The sequence below is a fragment of the Lepisosteus platostomus genome, chromosome 10 (genome assembly GCF_059453375.1).
Source record: "Lepisosteus platostomus isolate fLepPlt1 chromosome 10, fLepPlt1.hap1, whole genome shotgun sequence".
NCBI classification, from domain to species: Eukaryota; Metazoa; Chordata; class Actinopteri; order Semionotiformes; family Lepisosteidae; genus Lepisosteus; species Lepisosteus platostomus.
Window position 1 is genome coordinate 7,332,114 of NC_142620.1, and position 24,015 is coordinate 7,356,128.

The 24,015-nt window shown below is 45.6% G+C and overlaps 1 protein-coding gene across 1 annotated transcript in view; it reads left to right on the forward strand.

The window, feature by feature from the left end:
- Window positions 1-14,989, forward strand: part of prkcha (protein kinase C, eta, a) — a 45,794-nt gene extending 30,805 nt beyond the window's left edge. The window contains exons 11-14 of the mRNA XM_088647787.1: window positions 6,350-6,488; window positions 7,693-7,881; window positions 12,123-12,269; window positions 12,711-14,989. Of these exons, the coding sequence (XP_088503913.1) occupies window positions 6,350-6,488; window positions 7,693-7,881; window positions 12,123-12,269; window positions 12,711-12,860 (625 nt within the window). The 3' untranslated portion in view covers window positions 12,861-14,989. The remainder of the gene's footprint in view (window positions 1-6,349; window positions 6,489-7,692; window positions 7,882-12,122; window positions 12,270-12,710) is intronic.
- The last annotated feature ends 9,026 nt before the right edge of the window (window positions 14,990-24,015 follow it).

The window sequence follows — 24,015 nt, forward strand, 5'->3', positions numbered from 1 at the left end:
AGTTTCTACATTTATGATTCGTTATTGTAGATATGAAAAGATCTTAAATAACCAAAATCAAGAACTAGACCTGTCAGGCGAGCCACTAACAGATAGCAGTGGTTTAGTTTGTACACATGTGTGCTTGTAAAGATTGTTGGTCTAGTCTGTAGAGATTCTTAACATTGGCTTCAAGTTGCTGCAACAGCAGTGGTAAAACCCACTGCCAGCAGGGAGAACACGAGACAGAGTTGCACTTTCGAATCACTGTGAGAAATCCGCTGGGATTAGACACGGATTCTTCCCCAAAGTAACACATCTAATCCCAGAATTCCCACACCTTCCAGAATCAGAACATCTCCCAATTTTACTGGGAGAGGGGGGAAGGAATTCAGGTGAGCTGGCAGCACAGTATGTGATGTCCTGTCACAGCCTGAGGAACAGTGAACTTTTCTTTCAATACATTTCTATGTGTTATATGTTGTATGTAAAAATGTCCTCAATGTATTTGTATTATAAATGTCTGAAGATGTGGTATCGCTTGCATATACTTTGGCAACACTAGACTTTACCAGTCTATTGGCACTTTACCATGCCAATAAAGCTGTTGGAATTTGAATTTGAAATCCTGTTTCCCTCTGAGTGAGGCTCATAACACAGCAAACCACTCTCATGTACACTGTGACAAAGAAGCACTCAGTATGTCTCCTACAGCCACTGTTCCCTTCCCACCCTCTGAGCGCAGTGATATATTTAGAACACCAACACACCCTTATTATAAGACAGCAAGAGAATGGGGATTACACTTGGTGGTGAGATGGCTTGCTCATAAACAAGACTGAGTTCCAAACAACACTAATAGCGATGCCACCTCCTCACACAGTATAGTACTAGAACCTGCCCGTTCTTGTGCTTTAAGCTTTTGGAAACTATAAAAAGCTGTATTCCTGTGAACTTCTAATAATACAGAGAACTGTGGGAAGCAGACTTATAGACTTGAAGCTTTTGTATCTCATATTAAGTGTACTTAGTTAATCACAGGCTTTGCTTCTGTGCACTTAATTATCCCTGTTCCCAGAATAATGCAGTTACTGTGCTTCTTGCTCACTCTTTTCAAGTGTTCAATGTTCAGTTGTGTCTCACCTGCACCTCATCTTCAGTGGCATTGCAGGTCACAGTGTGTGTATTCAAGCGAGGCTCAGAGTGGAGGAGCTCTGTGGTGCGTGGTGGTGTGTCAGAGTGTTCCGTGTTCTGCTTTTCTAGCATTGTTAACACAGCACAGCCCATACAGCCTGAGACAGTAAAGCATCATTTCTGTATCCAGGTGATGTTGCGGTTTAATAGATATCACATGTTTGTGAGTGTTGACGCACAGAAAATGCTATTTAAGATGCTGTTATTTTTTTTATCGTCTACAGGAAGCACATGTGGTGCATGAGAGCCCTGTGCTTTCCACAGGAAGCTCTGATATTAAAGTCTTTGTCCCGGATGCTCTTGTGCAACAGCAGGTCCCTCTGTGTGGCACTGAGGCAGCTGTGTCTTCCCAGTGTCCTACAGGTGATGTCAAGCCAGCCATCGCTGTGATGCCAACTCTGTCACACTGCGTTCAGATTCCACTCCTTGTGGCCTTTTAGTGTACAACCTAGAACCATCACAAGCAGGTGACTGAGGGCACATGAGTCCACACACTCCACTGCGTGTAAGCAGGTAATCAGGTTATTCATCAGGACACAATGTCAGCATTGTATTGTCTGCTCATATGTGGGAGGTGGCCTATATTGTGCAATCTTAATCTGCACTGTTGACACAAATCCAGGGTCTTACAATACTGCAATGTCTAAGTCTCCTCTGTAAGTGGCTGTATTAATCACGGGGTTGTGACAGTACAAAGCCAAGTAAGTGCAGTGGGTAAACAACCCCACCTTGGCTGGCTGTCCATCTAGGGAGGCAATGTGGATTGTTATCACTGTGACCCTGAATCAGCACTTACAGTAGAAGGCCAGACTTCCTTCACAGTACTAGTCCTTTACTAGTCCTCATTCGTCCTTGCAAGTCCTTTATTAGTCATTAGTCCTTTTAATAATAATAATAATAATTGCTTACACTTATATAGCGCTTTTCTGGACACTCCACTCAAAGCGCTTTACAGGTAATGGGGACTCCCCTCCACCACCACCAATGTGCAGCATCCACCTGGATGATGCGACGGCAGCCATAGTGCGCCAGAACGCTCACCACACATCAGCTATCAGTGGGGAGGAGAGCAGAGTAATGTAGCCAATTCATAGAGGGGGATTATTAGGAGGCCATGATTAGTAAGGGCCAATTGGAAATTTGGCCAGGACACCGGGGTTACACCCCTACTCTTTTCGAGAAGCGCCCTGGGATTTTTAATGACCACAGAGAGTCAGGACCTCGGTTTTACGTCTCATCCGAAGGACAGCGTCTGTTTACAGTATAGTGTCCCCGTCACTATACTGGGGCATTAGGACCCACATGGACTGCAGGGTGAGCGCCCCCTGCTGGCCCCACTAACACCTCTTCCAGCAGCAACCTTAGTTTTTCCCAGGAGGTCTCCCATCCAGGTACTGACCAGGCTCACACCTGCTTAGCTTCAGTGGGTTGCCAGTTGTGAGTTGCAGGGTGATATGGCTTTTGTCTGGTCTTGTGCCACCTGATGTCAATGCACTTTGTCTATCACTGCTTCGACCTCTCTGGAACAATTGAATCGAATGCAGCACATGGTCTCGGACACAAAGCATCTGCTGGGCAGAGGAAGGTGTTCCACTGCCCTGGCATGTGCCCTAGACACACTAAATCTGTAGTCTGCTTGTTTTTTCATGTTGGCAGAGGGAACAAGGAAGGTTGCTCTCCTAGCTGTGTATGATGAGAGGATACAGTTTTCTGGCATGCGGGCAGACAGTCACAGGGCAGTATTCAAGGACAGCTCCTCCGCTGACGTGAAACGTGACACAGACAAGGCTGTCTGGGCTCAGCGGGGCTGACATAAACCCTTTTCGTGCGTCTCCACAGAGCATGTCCTGCCCAGCAGTGAGACATGCAGGACAGTTCTTCTGTAGGAATGTATTAACATTTCACTGCAGACGGCTGCAGAAGATGCAAAGGTTTATCACCTGCATCTAGTCTAAACAGGCCTGTAGGAGGATTCTTGAAACAAATAATAAAGGATATGACTCATATTTATTGGTTTGCGTTACATTTCTACCATTTCTGAAAAAGCTTAAATATCCAAGACCTGAAGAGCAAGACTGCAATCCTTGCACTCATACAATCAAACACTGAAGCATACTTAAAAGTCAGTAAAGGGCACTTTTGTGATAACAATCACATGGTTACTAGCGTCAATGCCTCTGTAATGATGAGTCTGCCAGAAGCACTAAGAAGTAATGTTTGGAATTTATGGTCCACAACCAGTTTGGAGGCTTGGCAGCTGTGCTCCTAACCACTGCTCTGTGTGCTGCAGACAGTGCCTGCAGTCCGGCCTGTGTGCACCATCATGTTTGTTGTTGATATTAGAGGCCAGTCAGCGTCTCACCTCGGCCTGTAGTCATCAGTGCAGGGGCAGCGCTGGTCTCCTAGCAGTGGAGGAGCTGAGGTGGGATCAATAGGGGGTGCTGGGGGGGGTTGTGGGGGAGAGGGGAGCCACGCAATCGTAATCATAAAACATATCAGCACATGAAACATACAAAAGCGGGGGTGGGCCTTGTTTTCCCCAAGTCTTTGAGAAGCAGCACTACCTCTGTGGAGTGGGAGCCAGTGGCTGCCATGTTTCTGCTCAGGGCCTGTACGATCTCACTCGGTAAAAAGAAACTGCTGCCTCTCGGGATGCAAATGGCCCTGTTTCACCATCTGTAATTCCGGTAAATTGCTGCCGGCTCATGGTCTGCGGGAACTAAATCCCGTTTCCCAGGGAGGTGTTGTTTTAGACAAGGCCCCAGGAGCCAGGGCTGTAATTGCCCAGTCTTTCTGAGCAGAATCTCAGCTGTCGAAAACACTGGCTGGTAGGGAGAGCAGAGCCGTTATTTAGTGGGAGCTGTTTCTCACGTATCCACTGTCTCCTGTTTCCTGTTTTACTTTTTTTGTTTTTGCGGGCTGGAACAAAATTAGATATTTCAAATCCTTTTTAGTGCTTCCCCACCATCACCACACAGTGTCATTACTTAGTGTCGCAAGTAAAACCGAACATGGGAGGGCTCTGTCCAGATGACTAGTTCGGCAAACTCCCAGGACTGCTTTCTGTCTGTGTTCATGGGGCCAGGGTGCCCTTAGCCCTCAGACTGACCATCTCAAGCCAGTGAGGTACAAGGCATCAGGGAGGAGCGGCTATTTTAGGTCATCGAGAGACATTTTTGTTCTTTGATGCTTACATAGTTTTGGTAGAAAGAAAAAGAAAACATATATGAAAGGCTGGTGAGGTCACCTCATTCACCTGCTTGTATGTCTTCTCTGCTAGGACAGCAGTGTTCAGGGTTCTGGACTTGTACCTGGAAGGTTTGTGGGTTCAAATCCTTGGTGAGACACAGCTGTTGTAGCCTTGAGCAACTCAGACTGCTCCAGCAAAATCCCCCGTTTTATAAATAGGTGCAAAAGTAAGTCACTTAAGATGATACAGTCAGGCAAATTATATAAACGTAAGTCTCGCAAAATGATCTTTGATTGAATGCATAGTTTTGGTTTTAATTAGTAAGAAACATGTGCCCTTCATGGTAAACATTGCTGCCTCCGTGGGCAAAACCACAGAGTTGCAAAATCAGCAAATTGCACCTTTGCACAGGTGTGAGCTGGCCAGCGAGGGCTGGGGTTTCCTGTAGGAGCCTGGCACCCTTACCCAGTCCGGGACGGAGCCTCAGGGCTGCTCCTGGACTGAACACACAGTCTGCCTTGTAACTGGAGGGCCTGCGGGGAGCTGCCAAGTTTGCGTTGGCAGCTGCCGAGCGGCTTTACTGGAATCTCCAAACGTTTTAAAACGCAGCGAGAAGCAGCAGCACAGCCCACACTCACTCCACATTTGCACACTCCTTCCTGGTAGGCTGGATAAATGGCACATCAGCACTCTGGGGAGACATAGCCAGGGCTACAGCCTTATGTATTCTTTCTCCAATTAAGCCACTGACTCTGTTGCTGGATTAGATACTCTGCTGGTTCCATCAAAGCCTGAAATGAAGTGACAGTAAAAGTGCCGCCACAGTACAGTTAACTTGGCTTTGGTTCAAGGTGTTCACCACATGAAGTTAAGAACAAATAAAATCCCTGTCAGATAATTAGACTAGTTAAATTACTTCAACCTGCTTTCCTACAAATCAGTGCCAACACCCACCCAAGACAAGTGATTTCCAATGACACCCCTGCAAGCACATAGACCAGCAACTGTGATAAAAATGTAGAATTTACATTCTGTCATAGAACGCACAGCAGAAGGCCTCCAGCCATCTGTCCTTGTATGTATAATTTCATACCCTTCCAGGTTGAAAGTTAGGTTTTGAACCTAAACTCAGTTTGTGAGTTAAGAGCAGTGGTTGCTCAACATGTTGAATCATGGGTATGAATATTAATGAATTATTCATCCAATCACAACGTTACCAGAGATTCTTACCACTTCTAAATCTGCCTTTTTGGCCATGTAACATCTAAGTTTGTCTGGCATCTGCTGTATATCATATTGTATGTGAGCTTCATTCAATAGAAGAACGTCTCTCACTGAGGTGTGATGCTGTGGTTTGCTGTTTATTAATCTACACAGCTTATTTCTGTCCCAAGGGAACGATTGACACAGCATTACTAATGACCAGCCTACTACGGCCAAAGTTTTGTTTACTCGTCAACTAACATTTTTGCAGGAATCTACAAAATAATCTGTTTCTAATTATCCTGTAAACTGTATCGGTAAGTCAAAAGCAAATTTGTTTTCTGTCTGTTGGTTAAATATTGAGTTTTCTGGAACAGTCTGGCAGAATATCAGAAAGTTGTCCCTGCGCTGTTATCTCATCTGTTCAGTATGCAGCCTGACTTCACAAAATGTAACAATGTCGTCTGCTATGACCTTCAAAAACTGATTTAAGTTCCTGCTGTGCAGGCCCTTAATGGAGTGAAAAAAAATAGCTAGAACACAGAAATGGTGAGGTACATTCAACCCAGCCTGATCATGTTGTTACCACCAGTTTATTGATCTGAGGCCACTATCGAAATGTTTTGAGAAGGGTGTCCTGAAGTCGTTTCCACCTCCTGGCTATGTCATTTGGTGCGAAGCCCAGCCGTTTGTGTAGGGAAGCACCTTCTCGTTCTCGTGTCGACTCCCGCCGGCTGGCTGGGTGCGATGGTGCTCTGACTGGAGGGCGCTGCTGTGTTTCAGGGATCTGAAGCTGGACAACGTGCTCCTGGATAAGGATGGCCACTGCAAGCTGGCTGACTTCGGCATGTGCAAGGAGGGCATCTTCGAGGGAGTGGCCACAGGGACGTTCTGTGGGACGCCTGACTACATCGCCCCCGAGGTACAGGGCCCGGGTCTTTAAATTTCCATCCTGCCAGTGTAGGATGTCTCGGATGTCTCCCCGAAACATGCTGAGAGAGAGCATGTTTCTTTGCTCCGAAACGAAACTGTTGGCAGGGATCGTTGTGTATATAAACCATTCCTGCGAAGCAGGGGTTTACTGGGGATAACAGGTCAACATGTTGTTTATGTCCTAAGTAAGTATCTTACTGCTGCTTAACCAATAACATTTTCTTCAACCCCCAAGGACTGACTTCCCATAACTGGCATTAAAAAAACTGATTTCCAAATTTTCAAGATAGCAGTCATACTCTGTAACTCTAGACCCTTCCCTTCGGATACTCTTTCCACATTTTGCACACAAAGGCGTTACTCAGCTCCCCTGTGTGCTTCCTGCTTCCTGCCTGAAATTGTTCCATTCTTTTAGAAGATCAATTACTGACAGTCTCAATGCACTCAGCTGCCAGATTTCCTTTTGCACAGCTCAGAAGTTCAACGTCACAGCTTGTGTATGAGTTCCCCTGTTTGCTGTCATGTCCTTTGTCACTTGTATAGTTCTTCATGGTCAGAATCTGGGATATGAATAGCCTGTAATGCCTGTGTCAGGAGGTGCATTGGTAAAGGCAGGAGTGGCATAATTCTGACTCACGACTGGTGCTTCACTTCTGCCCCTCAGGAATGATTCCCCCTCTGTTGTCCTGCAGGGTGGGAATGGAACAGAAATGATGGAACACCACAGCTTGACTTCGCATGTTAATAATGCCCATTCTGAGAGAGGCACCCTGTATGTGTTTCTTCTAAATCATTTACACCCGAGATTCGAGTGAAAGATGTGAAAATAATGAAGGCAGCAGAGATAATGCTTATCCTAGCATGGCATTCAGCATAGTGCGGCATACTTAAAATACTTAAAAGAATGAATAACTTACAGGATTCCCATCACCAGGAATCGGATCTACCCGAGAAAGAGTGGACCATCTACAGCAGCTCCATTCATACCCTTTCAACCCTACTGCCCTGTGCTGTGTGGATTGAAGCTGTAGCTGCATGCATACTTTAATCTGGGGCTACAGACATCAAAGTGCAGGAAAATCGGCCCTCTTGGAATGATTTTGCGATTCAGGGCAGATTCCCCGCAAGGCTGTTTGACTTGTCGGCCAGGGCTTGTTTGCGCTGACGTCTGTGCTGTGGTGCTGTGTGCTCAGATCCTCCAGGAGATGCTGTACGGGCCCTCGGTGGACTGGTGGGCTCTGGGTGTGCTGCTGTACGAGATGCTGTCAGGGCACGCGCCATTCGAGGCGGAGAACGAGGACGACCTCTTCGAGTCCATCCTGAACGAGGAGATCGTCTACGCGGCCTGGCTCGGCGCCGATTCCGTGCACATCCTCAAGGCTGTGAGTCCTGCGCCCCTCCGGAGCGAGCCTTCGCTTCCTCTTCTGTCATGGTGCCAAAGCACCAACACCCCTGGCAGAAATACTGTACACACCAGCCTTCTCTTAACAAGAGAGCACCTCTGCATTTCAGACAGGCAGACATATGCATTTAGAAAAACTTAAGAGCCCAACATTGCCGGATAGTCTTAAGGACAGAGGTGACACCAGGTCTTTATTATCACCTGCAGGGAAGTTTTAAGCTCTTTCAGTACAATTTTAATAAAGGGGGGTTATTCAGATCTTATGGTATTGTTGCTGTCTGTGAATAAATGCTGGATATTCTGTAATCTAAAATCTCCAAGAACCTACTGTGGAAAAGCTTTCGTGAATAGGAGGCAATTAAGGTTGTAAGTGTTGTTGAGTTTGGCACTGCACTAGGACAAAAGTGATGAGAACAGGCCCCATTAGTTGTCAGTCTTAATTAAAAGCATGTGGGGAAACTCTTCCATCTATCATGCTGGTGTTGCCGGTAGATCACTGTTCTAAGCACACCACCCAGCTTTCTGAACGATTGCAGTGCACCAGTTAAATCTGCATGGCTTGTATGTGTAGACCCTTTCATTGTTACAAATGCGTTGAGGTGGAGTGTGTGATGTTATGAGGGAGCTTTCAGCTGGGGGCAATCACCTGTGGAAATGCTGGGTGTAGGCATCAGTCCCTGAAGGAGAGCAGGCCTGGTTTCTGGGCCGTAGGCTCCAGGGGACCCCGAGGGCTAGGGGGTGCTGGTGTTGTGGGAGAGCCTGTGCAGAGCTGGCACCCACAGTGCTGTAACTGTCCAGCTGTTCCACTCCGCTGGATCCCTGGCTGGGTGACATCATTACATAACTGTATTAAAGCAGCATTTATGCTGAGGCTTGAGCTAAAAATAAACCGAGCTCTCTCTGAGGGGAACTGGGAAGTGTACTGGCCTGAAAGAATGAGCAGATCAGCGCTCAAACGCCGCTCTGCCTACGGTAACAGTTTAGCAAGAAGCCTGGTAACTTGCAGTATAGTTATAACGTAGCAGTAAAATTTCGGTCTTTACATTTTGGTGATTTTTATTTCATTTTTGATTTGGCGAGTGCTTCCATGAGTTTTGTTTTCTCACCAATATTTACTGCGGGAGCTCTGCTCTTTGGAAAGTGAATCAGATTATAGGCCAGTCAAGACAGACCCAGCATTGGTCAAGCACTTTTTAAAAATACATATACACAATTGTGAAAATATATATATTCCCATATACGTTTTCACATCTGCTTCTGTAGCAAGAAAGCTGATAACTCCCCTGTGGTCACAGTTTTGGCAGCATCAGCATGAAGGCTGCAGGTTGCCTGAGTCCCCCAACACATTGTGGCTCAGTTTTGATGTTTGATGTTATCTCTGTGGCTGAAAAAAAGAGTAAACATGTCACAGCCATGCAAGATGCCATCCTTAGCTAGATGGCACATTGATTTCTCATTTTGTAACAGGTTTTTTTTTTAAGCTGAGGTTTCAAGGGGGCCTTGAAGCACACTTAAAGTCCGTTCCCTTAGCAGAAAGGCACACAACCTTAGCTGAGTGGATGTGGCTGATCTGTACCTCCCTCCTGTGTTGTCTGAGCAGCCCTGATATGCTCTGACCCATGGCTCTGGCCCACCAGCTCTGTACTGGAGCTCTAATCCTCTGCTCCCATTTGCTAGCTGCGCTGAAGCAGCAGCTGGCTGGGGCTGCGTTGCTGGGCAGAAGGAGGTCGGGTGTTCTCGGTTTCTCTGGAGGCTAGGGAGCCAATCGAAATCGACAGCCGAGAATCAGTATTGAAAATCGCATTGATTGCAGCTGACACAAGCTAAGACAATTATTACATTATGTTACTGCGCAGCAGTACCTCTGTAGGTAATGGGATTTGATTTTCCAGAGACGGGGTGTTATAATAACCTTGACACAGTTCATAAAGCTGTCGAAGTGGTGCTTTTGTGATCTGTGCAGGAGAGCAGATTTACAGCGTAATTCCCTCTTGAGTCTCCTGCTTTGGGTCAGATAACAGGAGAGTGGCTCTGTGCAGTGAACTAGCACTAGGGCAGCAATGTCCCGCCACAGGGACTTTACTCATTCGCTTTGAAGGTCCACAGGTAGGGCAGATCAGCAGTGACAAAGGTCTGATAATCGCACACAAAATGCAGACACTTTTTCACTACTACACAGGACTCCGAACTCCAGCCAGAAAACAAGCAAAAGTGTATCTTTTCTGGGTTTTCTTTAACTCCAGGGCCAACACTTGTGTTTCCAATCTGCCATTTGCGTGCTCTATCCCGGAAAGGGCAGGACCCCCGTCAGAGCACAGACCTGGTGTTTGTTCTGGCTGGTGCAGCAGGGCGTGAAGTGGCAGGCTATAGATAGCCAAGGTCATATCGCTTGTTCTGACTCCCAGGCTGAGCAGATGTCTCATTCCTCCTCTGTGCTCTCCTGAGTGCCGGCAGGGGTGGTGCGTGCCACTGGCGCCAGGACTGCTGTCACACTGGGGCAAAACACTTTTCAGACAACCTCTGGGGTGTCCCAGAGATGAGCCCCCCCATCACTGATATTGTTGGCAATTGAAAAGCAGTCTGCATTTGTACAGTCGCCTCTGCTGCAGAATGGTGTAATCTGCTGTGAAAGCATATAGATTCAGGCCCAGGATAGAGACCATAATCAAGGGCCAAACTACTGGACTGATTGCAGCCTGTGAAATCCACCGGCTGTGCCTTCAACTGAAGGAGGGATGATTCTGTTTAATTTCAGCAACATGCTTCCGGATTTATGCAGGTCTGATAAAGTCAGCATTGCTTGTTCTCTTCCCAGCTTCCCTTTGCTCTGTTGGAAAGTGACAAACTGTTTTGGTTTATTGCCCCCAGCCGCCAAGGTTCAAGAGCAGCGTTCCATTCGGTCTGCATCACAGTAACAGCTGGGGCTGCACACTACGATGCACAATCATATGGTCCATGACATTTACATCACAGTTTTCGTTGTGTGCAAGGCCCACGAGTGGTGGAGAGGTCAACTGAGTTTACGGCGTTTTTTTTTCTAAGCACGGCTGATCGCTGTCATGTGATCCCATCTATTGAAAACAAATACTTTTCCGCCCATGCACGACTTAAAAAGATGTGGAGCTCTGTTCTGTCTGAACAGGGCTCAGCTGTAATGTCTCTGAGGAGTGAAAGAAAGCTGTACCCTTTATGTCAGTGTGGTGCTTTTGGTCTGACCTCTGTCTGCACAGGTGACATTGAGAAACGAGGAAGCCGAGATCACCTATCTAAATAGGGATTCTCATCATATTTTTCATTGGCTGTAATTATTCATTCCATTTGTAAAGATGGGTCTGTTCATTGATTGTTCCAGTGAGCTGTGCTCAGTAGTGTCTTCTCTCCACCGTGCTGATTGGCTGTCCCACTGAGCTGTGCTCAGTAGTGTCTTCTCTCCACCGTGCTGATTGGCTGTCCCACTGAGCTGTGCTCAGTAGTGTCTTCTCTCCACCGTGCTGATTGGCTGTCCCACTGAGCTGTGCTCAGTAGTGTCTTCTCTCCACCGTGCTGATTGGCTGTCCCACTGAGCTGTGCTCAGTAGTGTCTTCTCTCCACCGTGCTGATTGGCTGTCCCACTGAGCTGTGCTCAGTAGTGTCTTCTCTCCACTGTGCTGATTGGCTGTCCCACTGAGCTGTGCTCAGTAGTGTCTTCTCTCCACTGTGCTGATTGGCTGTCCCACTGAGCTGTGCTCAGTAGTGTCTTCTCTCCACCGTGCTGATTGGCTGCCGTAGTGAGCTGTGCTCAGTAGTGTCTTCTCTCCACCGTGCTGATTGGCTGTCCCACTGAGCTGTGCTCAGTAGTGTCTTCTCTCCACCGTGCTGATTGGCTGTCCCACTGAGCTGTGCTCAGTAGTGTCTTCTCTCCACCGTGCTGATTGGCTGCCGTAGTGAGCTGTGCTCAGTAGTGTCTTCTCTCCACCGTGCTGATTGGCTGTCCCACTGAGCTGTGCTCAGTAGTGTCTTCTCTCCACCGTGCTGATTGGCTGTCCCACTGAGCTGTGCTCAGTAGTGTCTTCTCTCCACCGTGCTGATTGGCTGCTGTAGTGAGCTGTGCTCAGTAGTGTCTTCTCTCCACCGTGCTGATTGGCTGTCCCACTGAGCTGTGCTCAGTAGTGTCTTCTCTCCACCGTGCTGATTGGCTGCCGTAGTGAGCTATCGTCTGAAGTTTTTGCTCTTCCTTTGCAGTTCCTGACGAAGAACCCGAGCCGGCGCCTGGGCTGTGTGTCAGCGGAGGGTGGAGAAGGCGCCATCCTCACTCACCCCTTCTTCAGGGAGATTGACTGGGAGCGCCTCAACCGGCGGGAGCTGGAGCCCCCCTTCAAACCCCGAATTGTACGTAAGCCTTCTGCGCCATTCTGCACTCGTCCTTCCAGAACTCACTATTGTCCAGTTCTCTCAGCTGCCCCTGTGTGCTTCCACAGTAGGGTTAGTGCACTGTATAGGAGGCTGAGTATATGGAGGAGGCAGGAGTCAGATTAGCTGCTTTAACACTGGGACCTGGACTGAAAATGTCCTCCTCCTGACAAATCATACTTCACAATCACTAATGCTTTGTATCCCCTTTCTTCTAGATGCTTTCTGCTTGTGTGACAGAATCATAGTGGGTTGTTTTATTGCTTCAAGTGTTTGCTGTGTTTGATAGAAGTGTTCGAGAGCTGGTGTCCACCTGGGGTCATGCTAATATGTGGAGCGGTGCCTCTGAACACCTTCCCAGGTGGCCTCAACCTGACCCCTGACCCCAGGCCGCTCACCCCCTCCCCTTGTGTCGCGCAGAAGTCCTCGGAGGACGTCAACAACTTCGACCCGGACTTCACCAGGGAGGAGCCCACGCTCACCCCCATCGAGGACCCCATGATCCCCTCTGTCAACCAGGACGAGTTCAAGCACTTCTCCTTCACCTCTCCAGAGCTGCTGGATGTCTGAAGGACTGGCACGCAGCTCTGGCCTGAGCCTTCCAGCAGCCTCGGAGCTGGACAGAAGATCACGTCTTTCTCTTTCTCTCTCCTCTTCTCTCTGTCGGCGGAGCGAGGCTGTCTCAGTGACTTTAAGGCCCCGGGCGTTTTTTGCGGCAGGTTTCTCTGGCCTTTCTGAAGCAGTCCTCTGCCTGCGCGCAGTGGAGGAACTCTCCAGCGGTGTTTTCTTTGCGGTGCTGGCCCGGGGAGAACTGGGGAGGAACGCACTGTTGTGCTGTCCTCTTGGACACAGAACTAGAGGACGCAGAACCACCCCGTTGCAGGAGGAACAAGATCACGTCAGCCTTCTTATATTTCGTTTTTAGCTTTTACTCTGTTCACAGATGTGAACGGAAATGCACAGGGGTTTTGATGAGCAAAGACTTGAAAGTATCTGTTTTTGCATTTTTAAGAAAGCGTGCCGAAGCTGTCTGTAAATTCTCCTCGGGAGTAAATGCATTTACCTGTGGTCTAATGTGAACTCAGGAGCCTCAGTCTTAACTTGAAAGTTTTCTTTTCAAGTGTTTTGTACACCACAGTTACACTTTAGTATTTTTATTTTCATTATTATTTCTATATGCAATATATTGAATAACAGGATTATAATCTCAATAGAATAAGAGGTCCAAATTTCATAGAATGCAGTTGTGATATAAGCCTGGGCCAGGAGTGCTCAGTGTACAGTTATCTGTATATCTCAGGTGCCTCCTGGCTCATTGTGTGATAGTGTACAGGAGCAGCCTATTCTGTGTAGGAGTGAGGAGAGCACTTTCTTTGTTATTAAGCAGAGAAATGAAAGAGGTAGAAAATAAGCTTCCAGTGTTTTACATTAGTTTACTGTTCACATTTAACAAGATCTTTAAGGGCACCCCCTGAATAACTTTCAAACCTAAGACTACGCCTCAAGCAACAATTGTATTTTTTTAAACCCGTTGCAACCTGAAACATTTGCATTTCTCAAACTTTCCATTTTCACTTTGCTAAGCCGGTGTCTCCTGCCGCTAGCTTCCCCTATGTTTGTCCTGAACAGAATGGAATGCTGTCGTTTACGAGTCAGACGAACTTCGCTCAAACGTCACATTGTGATTCAAGGGCGTGGTCTTTAATGCAATTATAGAATGTTAATTCAGTCTGGTTTTATGCTGCCTTGTACCACCTGTGCGTGCTTTGCACACTCAGTCTTTGCACTGACTGCTGCTTCCACCCTCCATCTTCCAGCAAGACACTCATTAAATCATGTCTTCGCTGTTGGGCACAGTGCACACAAGGCTTTTAATTATGAAAACAGACAAGTTTGAGCCTGAGTGTGCCTGACAAGTCTTCCTAGAACCAAGAATGCTCAGTATGCTCTGAAATCTTTGAAGAAGACTCACAGTCACTTTCCACAATGCCACGAATCTAGTATTGGTGTTAATTCCACAAACAGATCTGAGGCAAGAAATGTCTTTTTAATGTGTTACAATTTAATTAAGATGAAGGGTAACCGTATGTAAAAAAAAGAACTACAGAATGTCCAATGTATTCTTCATTGTTGGTCATAGTGCTTTGCTAAGAGCAACATAATTTTATTAAAAAATTCACATTGCATCACATTTTATTAGGGACCAGAAGGTGAAATTTCCAGCTCCCGTCAATTTTCTCAGGAAATATGTTTTTGTACGTGTAATATTGTGCAATGGCTGATGTTCTCTTATTTTTAATAAAAAAGCACTGGACTGGTGGCATGTAAGGAATGTCTAAATATGCTTTTTTTATTCTATGACTTTTTTGTAGTGCCGTGTATAATTCAGTCCAGATAGAGCATTGCAAATATCAAACAAAACCTCCTTCCAAAAGCCCAGACCGCTGGCATCCTGTTGACTGAGCAGGAAGTCTGAGCATGCTGCTCGAGCTCTGTGCATCAGAAGATAATCGTGAGCCTGTGTGGACAGGCTGTGTGTTTCTGGGGTTTCTGAAAAAAAGGGTTTCTGAGCACTGACAGCTCTGTGCTGATAGCTTCTACAGCTCTGCTTCAAAACTTGACTTAAGTGCTGCAGTTTCTGTTCCGTGAGCTTCTCCATTTTTGCAAAACCAAACCAAATAAATCAACTGTGAAACAAATCTTATCACCATTTGGCAATGTTTTTTTTTTCTTCCTGTGCTGTCCAAGTGTCTGTGAATGAAGGTCCAATACTAGTCTTTACCTTCCTAAACTGTCAGCTGTCCACTGAGAGAAAATCTGTCGGTCTGTCTGTGTTTTGACAGCTGCACCCTTTTCTTTCCTGTGAGATACTGTAGTACGTGTTGCAGTGTGTTAGATAAATGTCTTCTACGGGGTGTTTCCATAAGGCTGGATCCATCTGCTCCCTCATGTTCAACAAGTCCTTTGTGGTATTGTCTTGCTTCTGTTTCATAGGTTTATTGATTTTGTTTTTTTATTCCCAATATCATTGAATTTTATATTGAATATTGAATTTTATTAATTGCACTTCTACCTTGTGTCTGTGGAAAAAAGTTGCTGTATAGTATTAACAATGTCAGGCCAGCTGTCAGAATGTTTTTACGACAGAGCATAAAGAGACAAAGAACATTTACTCTCTCAAGCAGGAGGGCTTAAGGGGTGTGAACATTCTGCTTAAACTGACATATCTCCCTTAACAGGCAGTCAGGAGGTAAACAAGACCAAACTCCTTCCTGAGAGCTGAGACAAAAGGGTGTGTTGGATGACATGAAGGCGTGTTTTATCAGAGAAATAACTTTTTTTCTCCGCTTTCCCCTGATTCCTCTTCTCACCTGCTCTGTGTTTTTTACAGCTTTTTAACTTTTTCCCCCCTCTGCTGTGTTTAGATCCTCTTCTCCCTTTTTTCTGCGTCTTTCAGGATGGTGTGTTCGTTCACAATGGGTCACTCTGTTCCCTGGCAGTGTAAAGCTCTTCCTTGTGTTCATGCAGAAGCCCGTGGCATTGAGGTCCACAGATCATTATTTTCCTAGGATGGAGGCCAGACTAGCTGAATTAATATCTGACCAGGGTAGGAGACAGCACAGAGAAAATGACCCTGATGAAGTTCAGGCTCAGTGACTATAGCCTGGCCATAGTCACTGGGCGACACCGGCTGACACCGGCTGACCCGGCTGACCACAAAGAGACAGAGAGGACAGGCTGTGCTCCCGCAGCAGGGAGAAGCAAAGACAGAGATACACTTTCTTCTGCACTGTGCAAGATACTCTAGGATTAGACAAACATTCTTCCCCTGAATAACAACTCTAATCCCAGAATTCCCACACCTGCCAGAATCCAAACAGCTTCCGATCCTACTGGGGAAGGAAACTCAGTAGAGCTGCAGCCCAGTGTGTGCCCACCTGTCCCAGCCTAAGGAAGAGAGAGTCAGCCTGTTTCAGAATAATGTTTATATGTCACATATGTAGATGCCCAATAATATGTTTGTACTGTAAATTTCCACGAATGTTGTGTTAATTGGAGCTGCTTTGGCAAAACTAAATAATCAGTCATGCCAATAAAGCCCTGTGAATGGGAATTTGTACAAACGCTGTGCACACGGCGAACTCTGCACCAGGTGCGCAATGAGCTAAGCAGTTGTCGAGTGGAGCAGGCCGGCTGCAGGCAGTTCTCCTCAGTGTGACGCCTCATCCTAACCACAAAAAGTCAGGGTGCTGTCAGACTGACGTAGGCGGGCTCTGCCGGAGTGGCGCAACTTCCTCGATTTCTCGGGCTGATGAGTCACAGCCACTGAGAGGTGAGTGGGGTTGTGCAGTGGTGTCTGACCTGCATCTTTCTACAGCTTGGAGCAAAGGACGACTGACAATAATAAGGAAAACAAATGTGAAGTTACAGTTTTGCCACTCTTTACATTTTTTTCTGATTGGAAAACACAGGTGAGCGCTGACTGGCTCGAACTGTAGAAGTCCTCTCTCAGTGTGCAGGACAGAGGCTCACTGTCCATTAAGGAGAGTGACAGGGAGGAAGCGAGGACTGGACAGACCAACCCTTCCTCCCTGTTTCCTCCCCTCTCACTTATTGGCTACTACTCCTTTCTGGGAGAAGCAGAACGTGTTAAAAAAAAAAGCCTTCCTGTGTCAGCTGCCCAACCTGAAGTAAAGTGTTTTTCAAAGGCTTCTTGCCAGTGACTTCTCTGAAAATTATTTGAGTCTGAGCTGATGCTGTTTGACTGTCGTATTATTTTGAACGTTTGGCTGTTTTATTATGCAACGGATGGTACATAAAAGAACTTGCATCAAATAGCGAAGGAAAGTCATCTAAAGAGAAGCAAACACAGCTTGGAGTAGCAAAGTCAGTGCACCAGTCCGCTCACCACACATCAGCTATCAGTGGAGAGGGGAACAGGGTGATGAAGCCAGTTCAGAGACAAGGATTATTAGGAGGCCATGATTGTTAAAGACCAATGGGAAATTTGGCCAGGACGTTAGGGTGACACCTCTACTCTTTTCGAGAAAGAACCTGGAATTTTTAATGACCACAGAGAGTCAGGACCTTGGTTTTACATCTCATCCAAAGGATGGCACCTTTTTACAATATGGTGTCCCCATCACTATATTAGGACATTAGGACCCACACAGGGTGCAGGGTGAGCGCCCCCTAACTAACACCACTTCCAGCACCAACCTTAGTTTTTCCCAGGAGGACTGCCCTCCAGGTATTGACCAGGCTCACACCTGTTGAGCTGTAGTGGGTTGCCAGTTGTGAGTTGCAGGGTGATATAGCTGCTGGCAAATCTGCAATACATTTAAACCTATTGTTTGAGTTTAATCTCTGATTTTAATGAAAGAGTAATAAAATCCTGCTGAACAGGCTGTTAAACTTAATCTCTTTAAACAGGCCCCACCAGCTCAAGAAGCTTCTAAATGACAGACGTGTCTCCTGTGCATGACACTTGTCCTGGCTGTAGGATCTTTTCTTCATTTCGAAAAGGTTGAATGTCTGTTTTATTAAGACTCTGTGGAGTTTGCTGATGGAATTGCGTAAGGCAAACTCCTTTTTTGGTTGTTTTGAAAACATTTTAGCGAATACATCAGCGAAAAACTCAGCTCCTCTTGAGCGGTTCTGAGGCACTCGCGTGCACACAGACACGCACACTCATGCCCATTCACACTCGTGGACAGACTGGGATTTACAGTCAGTGGAGTCCAGGGCCGAGGTAGACTCGCTCTGTTTCAGTCCAGCATGTCATCAGACAGCTGGAATTCAGCAGAATGACTCGAAACATAGAAGATTCCAACCGCAAGCCGCTGGCCAGCTAAGGAGCCAGTGTTGGAAACACTATTCAGACAGCTGGCTCGGCCTCGGATTTTGGCTGTATACAGTATGTATAGCTCTACCCAGCATTTCTCAAAGCACGCTTTGTGATTACACATCCCACAGCTTGTCAGAGGACTTGGTACCCACCTGGGATGAGCTGGTGGTGGGGAAGAGCTAATGAAGAGCCCGGCACGGATCCCCACCTCAGCATAACTTCCACACAGTTTAGCAAGAAAGCATTATTTTTCACATCCCAGCAATTGGAGTTGCTGCCATTTTTTTTCATTACAAAACGATGTACCAAATTCAAACATGCAGTTTTGTGATGAATTGTTCCAAACCTGGTCTTCACACATTTTCACCTCATTAACAGTGGTTGTCCTGGAAGGCACTTCCTGATCCACACCTAGGGCTGCTTAATGGCATCATTGACATGCAGCAACGGACTCTTCATCACTTCCATGACCCATTGTCTATAGGCGCCCCACAGATCTCAAACCTAGATAGTCATTCTCATGCAAATGACTTTGTTGATGGATGTTTAGGGCTGGCTATGCAGCCCCTATCAGGAATGCAGGGTTTACAATATGCCTGGGCTGTCAGGGGAAGCTGTAGTCAAGTCTGTGCCCCGGTGCTCTGTAGAGACTGACCTCCGTTCTAGCTGGGAAGGTCAGCTTTACTTCCAGTCTCTGCCAGACAGTTGTAGCCAAGGGAAATCCTCAAAGACAGAGGGGGCAAGCTCCTGGTGTAATTCTATGCGGATGTAGTGCTTTTCTTCAGCAGAATCCTTTGCCTGCTTCTTAAAATGGGAACAATTAACACAGTAAGATATTGAGCTGTGCAGTGCATCAGGGAAGCTGGCATTAAAGTCTTTATTCTTCTATCCATCCTGTTATTGTTACAGGGTCGCATGCTTCCACAGGCACAGGGACGGATGCCAAATTGTTTTGGCCTTGTTTGAATCATGTAGATAAGGTTAATGAAGAGGCAGACTCACAGCAGAGCTCGGTGACAGCATTTCGCTAATGACCCTCTGTGGAAATCATCTTTAGAACCATCTCCCTTTGCCCATCTGCAAGGAGACAAATTGGACTCAAACCATTCTGAGCCCAAAGTCCCCTGCCTAGCTATGAGAAGCCACCTTAGTCTATGACAACAGTTCAGGTGGGTAGCTGCGTCAGCATGCGTAGGCTGCAAAGGAACAAGTAATAGGTTTATTCCATGCTGAAAAGAGAAGAAAGAAAACACAACGTTTCGGCCGTGGAGCCTTCTTCAGGTGTGACTGGTGTGAGCCTGGTGGTGTGGTGTGACTCACACCCGAAGAAGCTCCACGGCCAAAACGCTGGGTTTTCTTTCTTCTCTTGTCAGCATGGAATAAACCTATTACTTGTTCCTTTGCAGTCTATGACAACAGCCAATTTAGTAAAATCACTGCTAAGCACAGTGCACACAAGCAGGAAGGTGATTCCTAATTAGCAGCAGATCAAAAAGGTGTGATAGAAATAATTTGTGCTCAAGGCACACAGAAGTAGAGGCTTAATGAAACCGAGGAGAGGGTGTTAAAACCAAAAAAAAAGATGAAGAGAAAGGGAGTTCACAGGAAGAGAAATCTGGAGCTTTTGCTTGATCTTGATGTTAAGACAACGCAGTGAGGCAAGGTGCTATTGTCTCAGAAACGAGAAGAACCGTGTGCCTTCACCTGACGAGCAACATTATGACACGACAGGACGGTACAGTGTTCGTCCGGCCCGCTCACAGACAACAGGAAAAGCCTGTCCTCCTCTCTCCACCTCTCACTCATTTCCTGACCATCACCAATATTTTTAGTTGATTTCAAGGGATGCAAATTTCACCCAGCTTGCGGTAGACCGAACAGGATGTAGTGAAGAAAGATCAACTTGACCTTCAACAGATGTGATGGCGTGTTTTAAAAATAGTGCAGTGTGCACAGGTGGGCAACTGAAGCTGACAAGTTCTTGTTAAGTTAGTAACACTTGAATACTGCATGCACAGAATTATTTTCGATTGCAAACATTAAGAACTAAAATATGTTTAGTACATGGCACATACAGTTAATTTATTTTCTTTTGAAAATGCTCTGATAACAGTACTGTGCTTTCCAAAAGTAATACTGTACATTGCAATAATTTGGCTCAAATGCAGTGCAGACCTCTTATGTGTTCACCACAGAGTTTCTACAGACTTTTTGCCATTTCCCAAAGTTTTTCTATGCCTATGTCATGCTTTTACTGAAGAGCACCACTAGAAATCATACCACCATACCTTCCATTACTTAACTGTGCTTTCATTGTACTTTCCTCTGATCTCAGCCTGAGTTTTGGTGATCTCTGGACAAATGACATACCAAAATACTACATTTCAACTGCTGAAATAAGAAGATTCTAAAGATAACTATGGAAAAAATAGTCTTCATTGTTCTGCAAAATGGCAGGAAAAAAAAGGTTCAATAATAATTGCATACACTTCTATAGCGCTTTTCTGGACACTCCACTCAAAGTGCTTTACAGGTAATGGGGATCTTCTCTACCTCCACCAGTGTGCAGCCCCACCTGGATGATGCAACAGCAGCCATAGTGCACACAGTACAGTCACCACACATCAGCTATCAGTGGGCAGGAGAACAGAGTGATGAAGCCAGTTAAGAGATAGGGATTATTACAAAGCCATGATTGGCAAAGGCCAATGGGAAAGTTTGGCCAGGACACAGACCCAGAACCTCAGTTTTACCTCATATGAAGGACAGCACCTTTAATACAGTATTGTGTCCCTTTCACTCTACTGGGACATTAGGACCTTACACAGACCGCAGGGTGAGCGCCCCCTGCTGGCCCCACTAACACTTCTCCCAGCAGCAACCTTGTTTTTTCCGTGGAAGTCTCCCACCCTGGTACTGATCAGGCTCACACCTACTGAGCTTCAATGGGTTGCCAGCTGTGAGTTGCAGAGTGTTATGGCTGCTGGCCTGATTTAATATAGAGAGAGGCTTAGCAATGCATGGTTGTCAATGGGCTCAGCCTATAGCCTATAAGCACGATGGCGTTGGTCTACATTCAACATGACAAGAGCCACATCTGACACATGTAACATGACCACAGACATCAGAAACACAGGACCAGGAAAGTGCATAGCATGGTCCTAGCACAAACAAGACAACAGCCCCCCACAAAACCCAGAGTATTGGACATGGACTATTATAAATAAGTTATTTTACTTTCACAAATACAAATGAGAGGAGACCATTTGGGTCATAAATATAATTGACTCTCCATATATTACCCCAGCTATTAGATGCACCAGAATCTAGACCTAAAAGGAAAGACTTACAGCAGCTACACCATAACTTTTTTTTCCATATGACATTGTTACCACACAGGATCATATGCTGGCGTCTCACTACACGACTTTTCCTAGGATTTTCAGTCGTAGCCTTCATTTACATATTCGTAAGAAAATCACAACGAGTTGTAGAGTGTGCGCAAGCACTAATTTAATTTGCTTCACAAAGAATTTCTCTACAATAAATTACTGTGTATGGTGGACAAAGGATTTATTTAAATAAGATGATGAAAGTCTTTGTGCCAATGTGTTACAGATAACAGTGGATTTAAAAGCCTTTTTAAACCCCAAATTACTGTACATACACATCGAAAATCCCTTTGGCAAAGATCTTGGCATTCACAATAGTGTTTCCCGATTTTGAATAAGCAACATGCGTTATTAAAATATTATTTTATTCGACAGGAATATACAGGTTTAGTACAATAGAGCGGACACAAACATACAATATCAAATCAATCCTTTACAAAAAAAAAATTATATAGAGAAATTTAATATAGCGGTGTCTGTGTATTGCTGTTCAGAGCCTTGAGATTCCTGGTCACATAAGATCTGCTCAGACCTGAAAATATACCTCGCTGGATTCCTTTGAACATTGATGTCACTTCATCAGAGTTCATTCAGAGTCAACGATGTTCCACCATATTACTGGATGTGTAGTGTCCGAGGGTGAAGTGTGTTAATATGCAATGCAAAAGATCCCTTAACTCCGGCGGGGCGAGAGTGGACTTGAGCTGGACGCAGGACCCCTGGTGGCCGGGTGTTGTAATTAATTTCACGCCTTGCGAAACTCAAGATTCTCACTAAATTCTCTTGCGCACTAGGGCACCGTGAGTGGAGGGGGTTTCAGATTAGAATACAGCTAAAAATGCGGATTCTTGTCTCGACTACGTCGACATTTTCAGCTCAGGAGGCAGAGCGTGAAAATGATCAGTGATCATCTAAGTGTGAGCTGGGTATCTTTACATCAGAAAAGCATACAAAGACTGAGGTTCAGCAAGTACCACCCCCTGCTCACTTAACCATACTGGTGAAAAGAAATTTGGAATTTGGAAAGAATATTTTGGAATTATTAAAAAAAATTAAATACCACAGTAGACGATAATAATGGTAGTGTTAAGTACTCGTACGTGTAGACTACAGCTCAAAGTGATATTTGCAGAGACATGAAAATGTATTGCTACCCTTAAAAATGATTATCGTGATAGCAACATTCATTCATTTGATTTCGTTTGTAATATGCGTTAGTACAGTATACTGATTTATGCGTTTCCGCACTGTACTGTAGTCTACTCAGCTTTACATGATAAATCACAATTAACATCTTTAAGGTAATATGGAAGTTTAGCTGTATTCGCATATAATATTACTACTACAAATAATAATAATAATAATAATAATAATAATAATAATAGGTTGTGTGATTTCAACATTTTTTCTGCAGTATCTTTGGTAACACAATAGTGGACTATTGGCTTTTCAGCCACAGTCCCTTCAAGAAAAATCATGCAGTAAATACAGGAAGGGAATCTTACAAGTACAGAACTGTAAATTCCCTTCACTTCAGTTTTTCTGTCTGAGTTTTATCGTGCTAATATACTTAAGACCAAAATGATGAAATGACAGGAACATTTTAGTCTTGTGATAATCCTCTTTTGCCCTGGCAATTTGCTAGCGGTGTTTGGGGGATTTGAAATATCAGAATCTTCCTATTCTGCGGAGCAGGCTTAAGAGCTGAACAGCCGTTAGTGGACCGATAACTTCAAGCTCACTTTTCATAAAGGAAAGGAAAGGCTTCATGTTAAATCTGGGACACTGGAAAAAACCAACCAGCTTCAATATGTTTTAACGTTTTAATACCTCTCAGGGCTTTTAAAATCCAGTATTCACCAGCAGACTTCCTGCTCCTGTTGGGTGGACTTGATATGTGAGCTGATAATTGAGCAACCCTTGATAAATAAGATGTCTTTTGCAGGCATTGTTTTGACAACATGAAAGAGCAGGAATTCATTCATGATTTATTCCCCACACAAAGTTGCACAGAGTTTGGCTCAGATGATAACGTGTTGAGAAATCCAAACTATTGCCAGTAATCCTATCACTTCACTTGGCAGTTAGTGAAAGGGACTTTAAAACAAAGAAACCAGGCCTCTCAAGGGGACTTTTCATAGAACCATTGGAAGCACTACTTTCTGACCTCTGTTTTTAGCAGTGAGCACTGGAACGTTTGAAAACCCAAAAGCATTTTTAGACTCCTTTTTTTTCCACCTCAACTTTGCCTGTGCTGAGTAATAGCTGGGCTTGTGGCAGGATCTAAATTTTAACCCCTAACTCTGGCCTCAGCAGCCTGGGATGATGCATGCTCATGAGACTCCCCCCCTCCTCCCACACGCTGCGGTGTCCTTCAGACCGGGGGGCAGAGAGGGGCTGTTTTCCATGCAGGTGCTCACTTCGGGCCAGCAGCTCCCGAATGACAGGGACGCCATCGACAGGGAGCCAGGCAGGGAGCGAACGG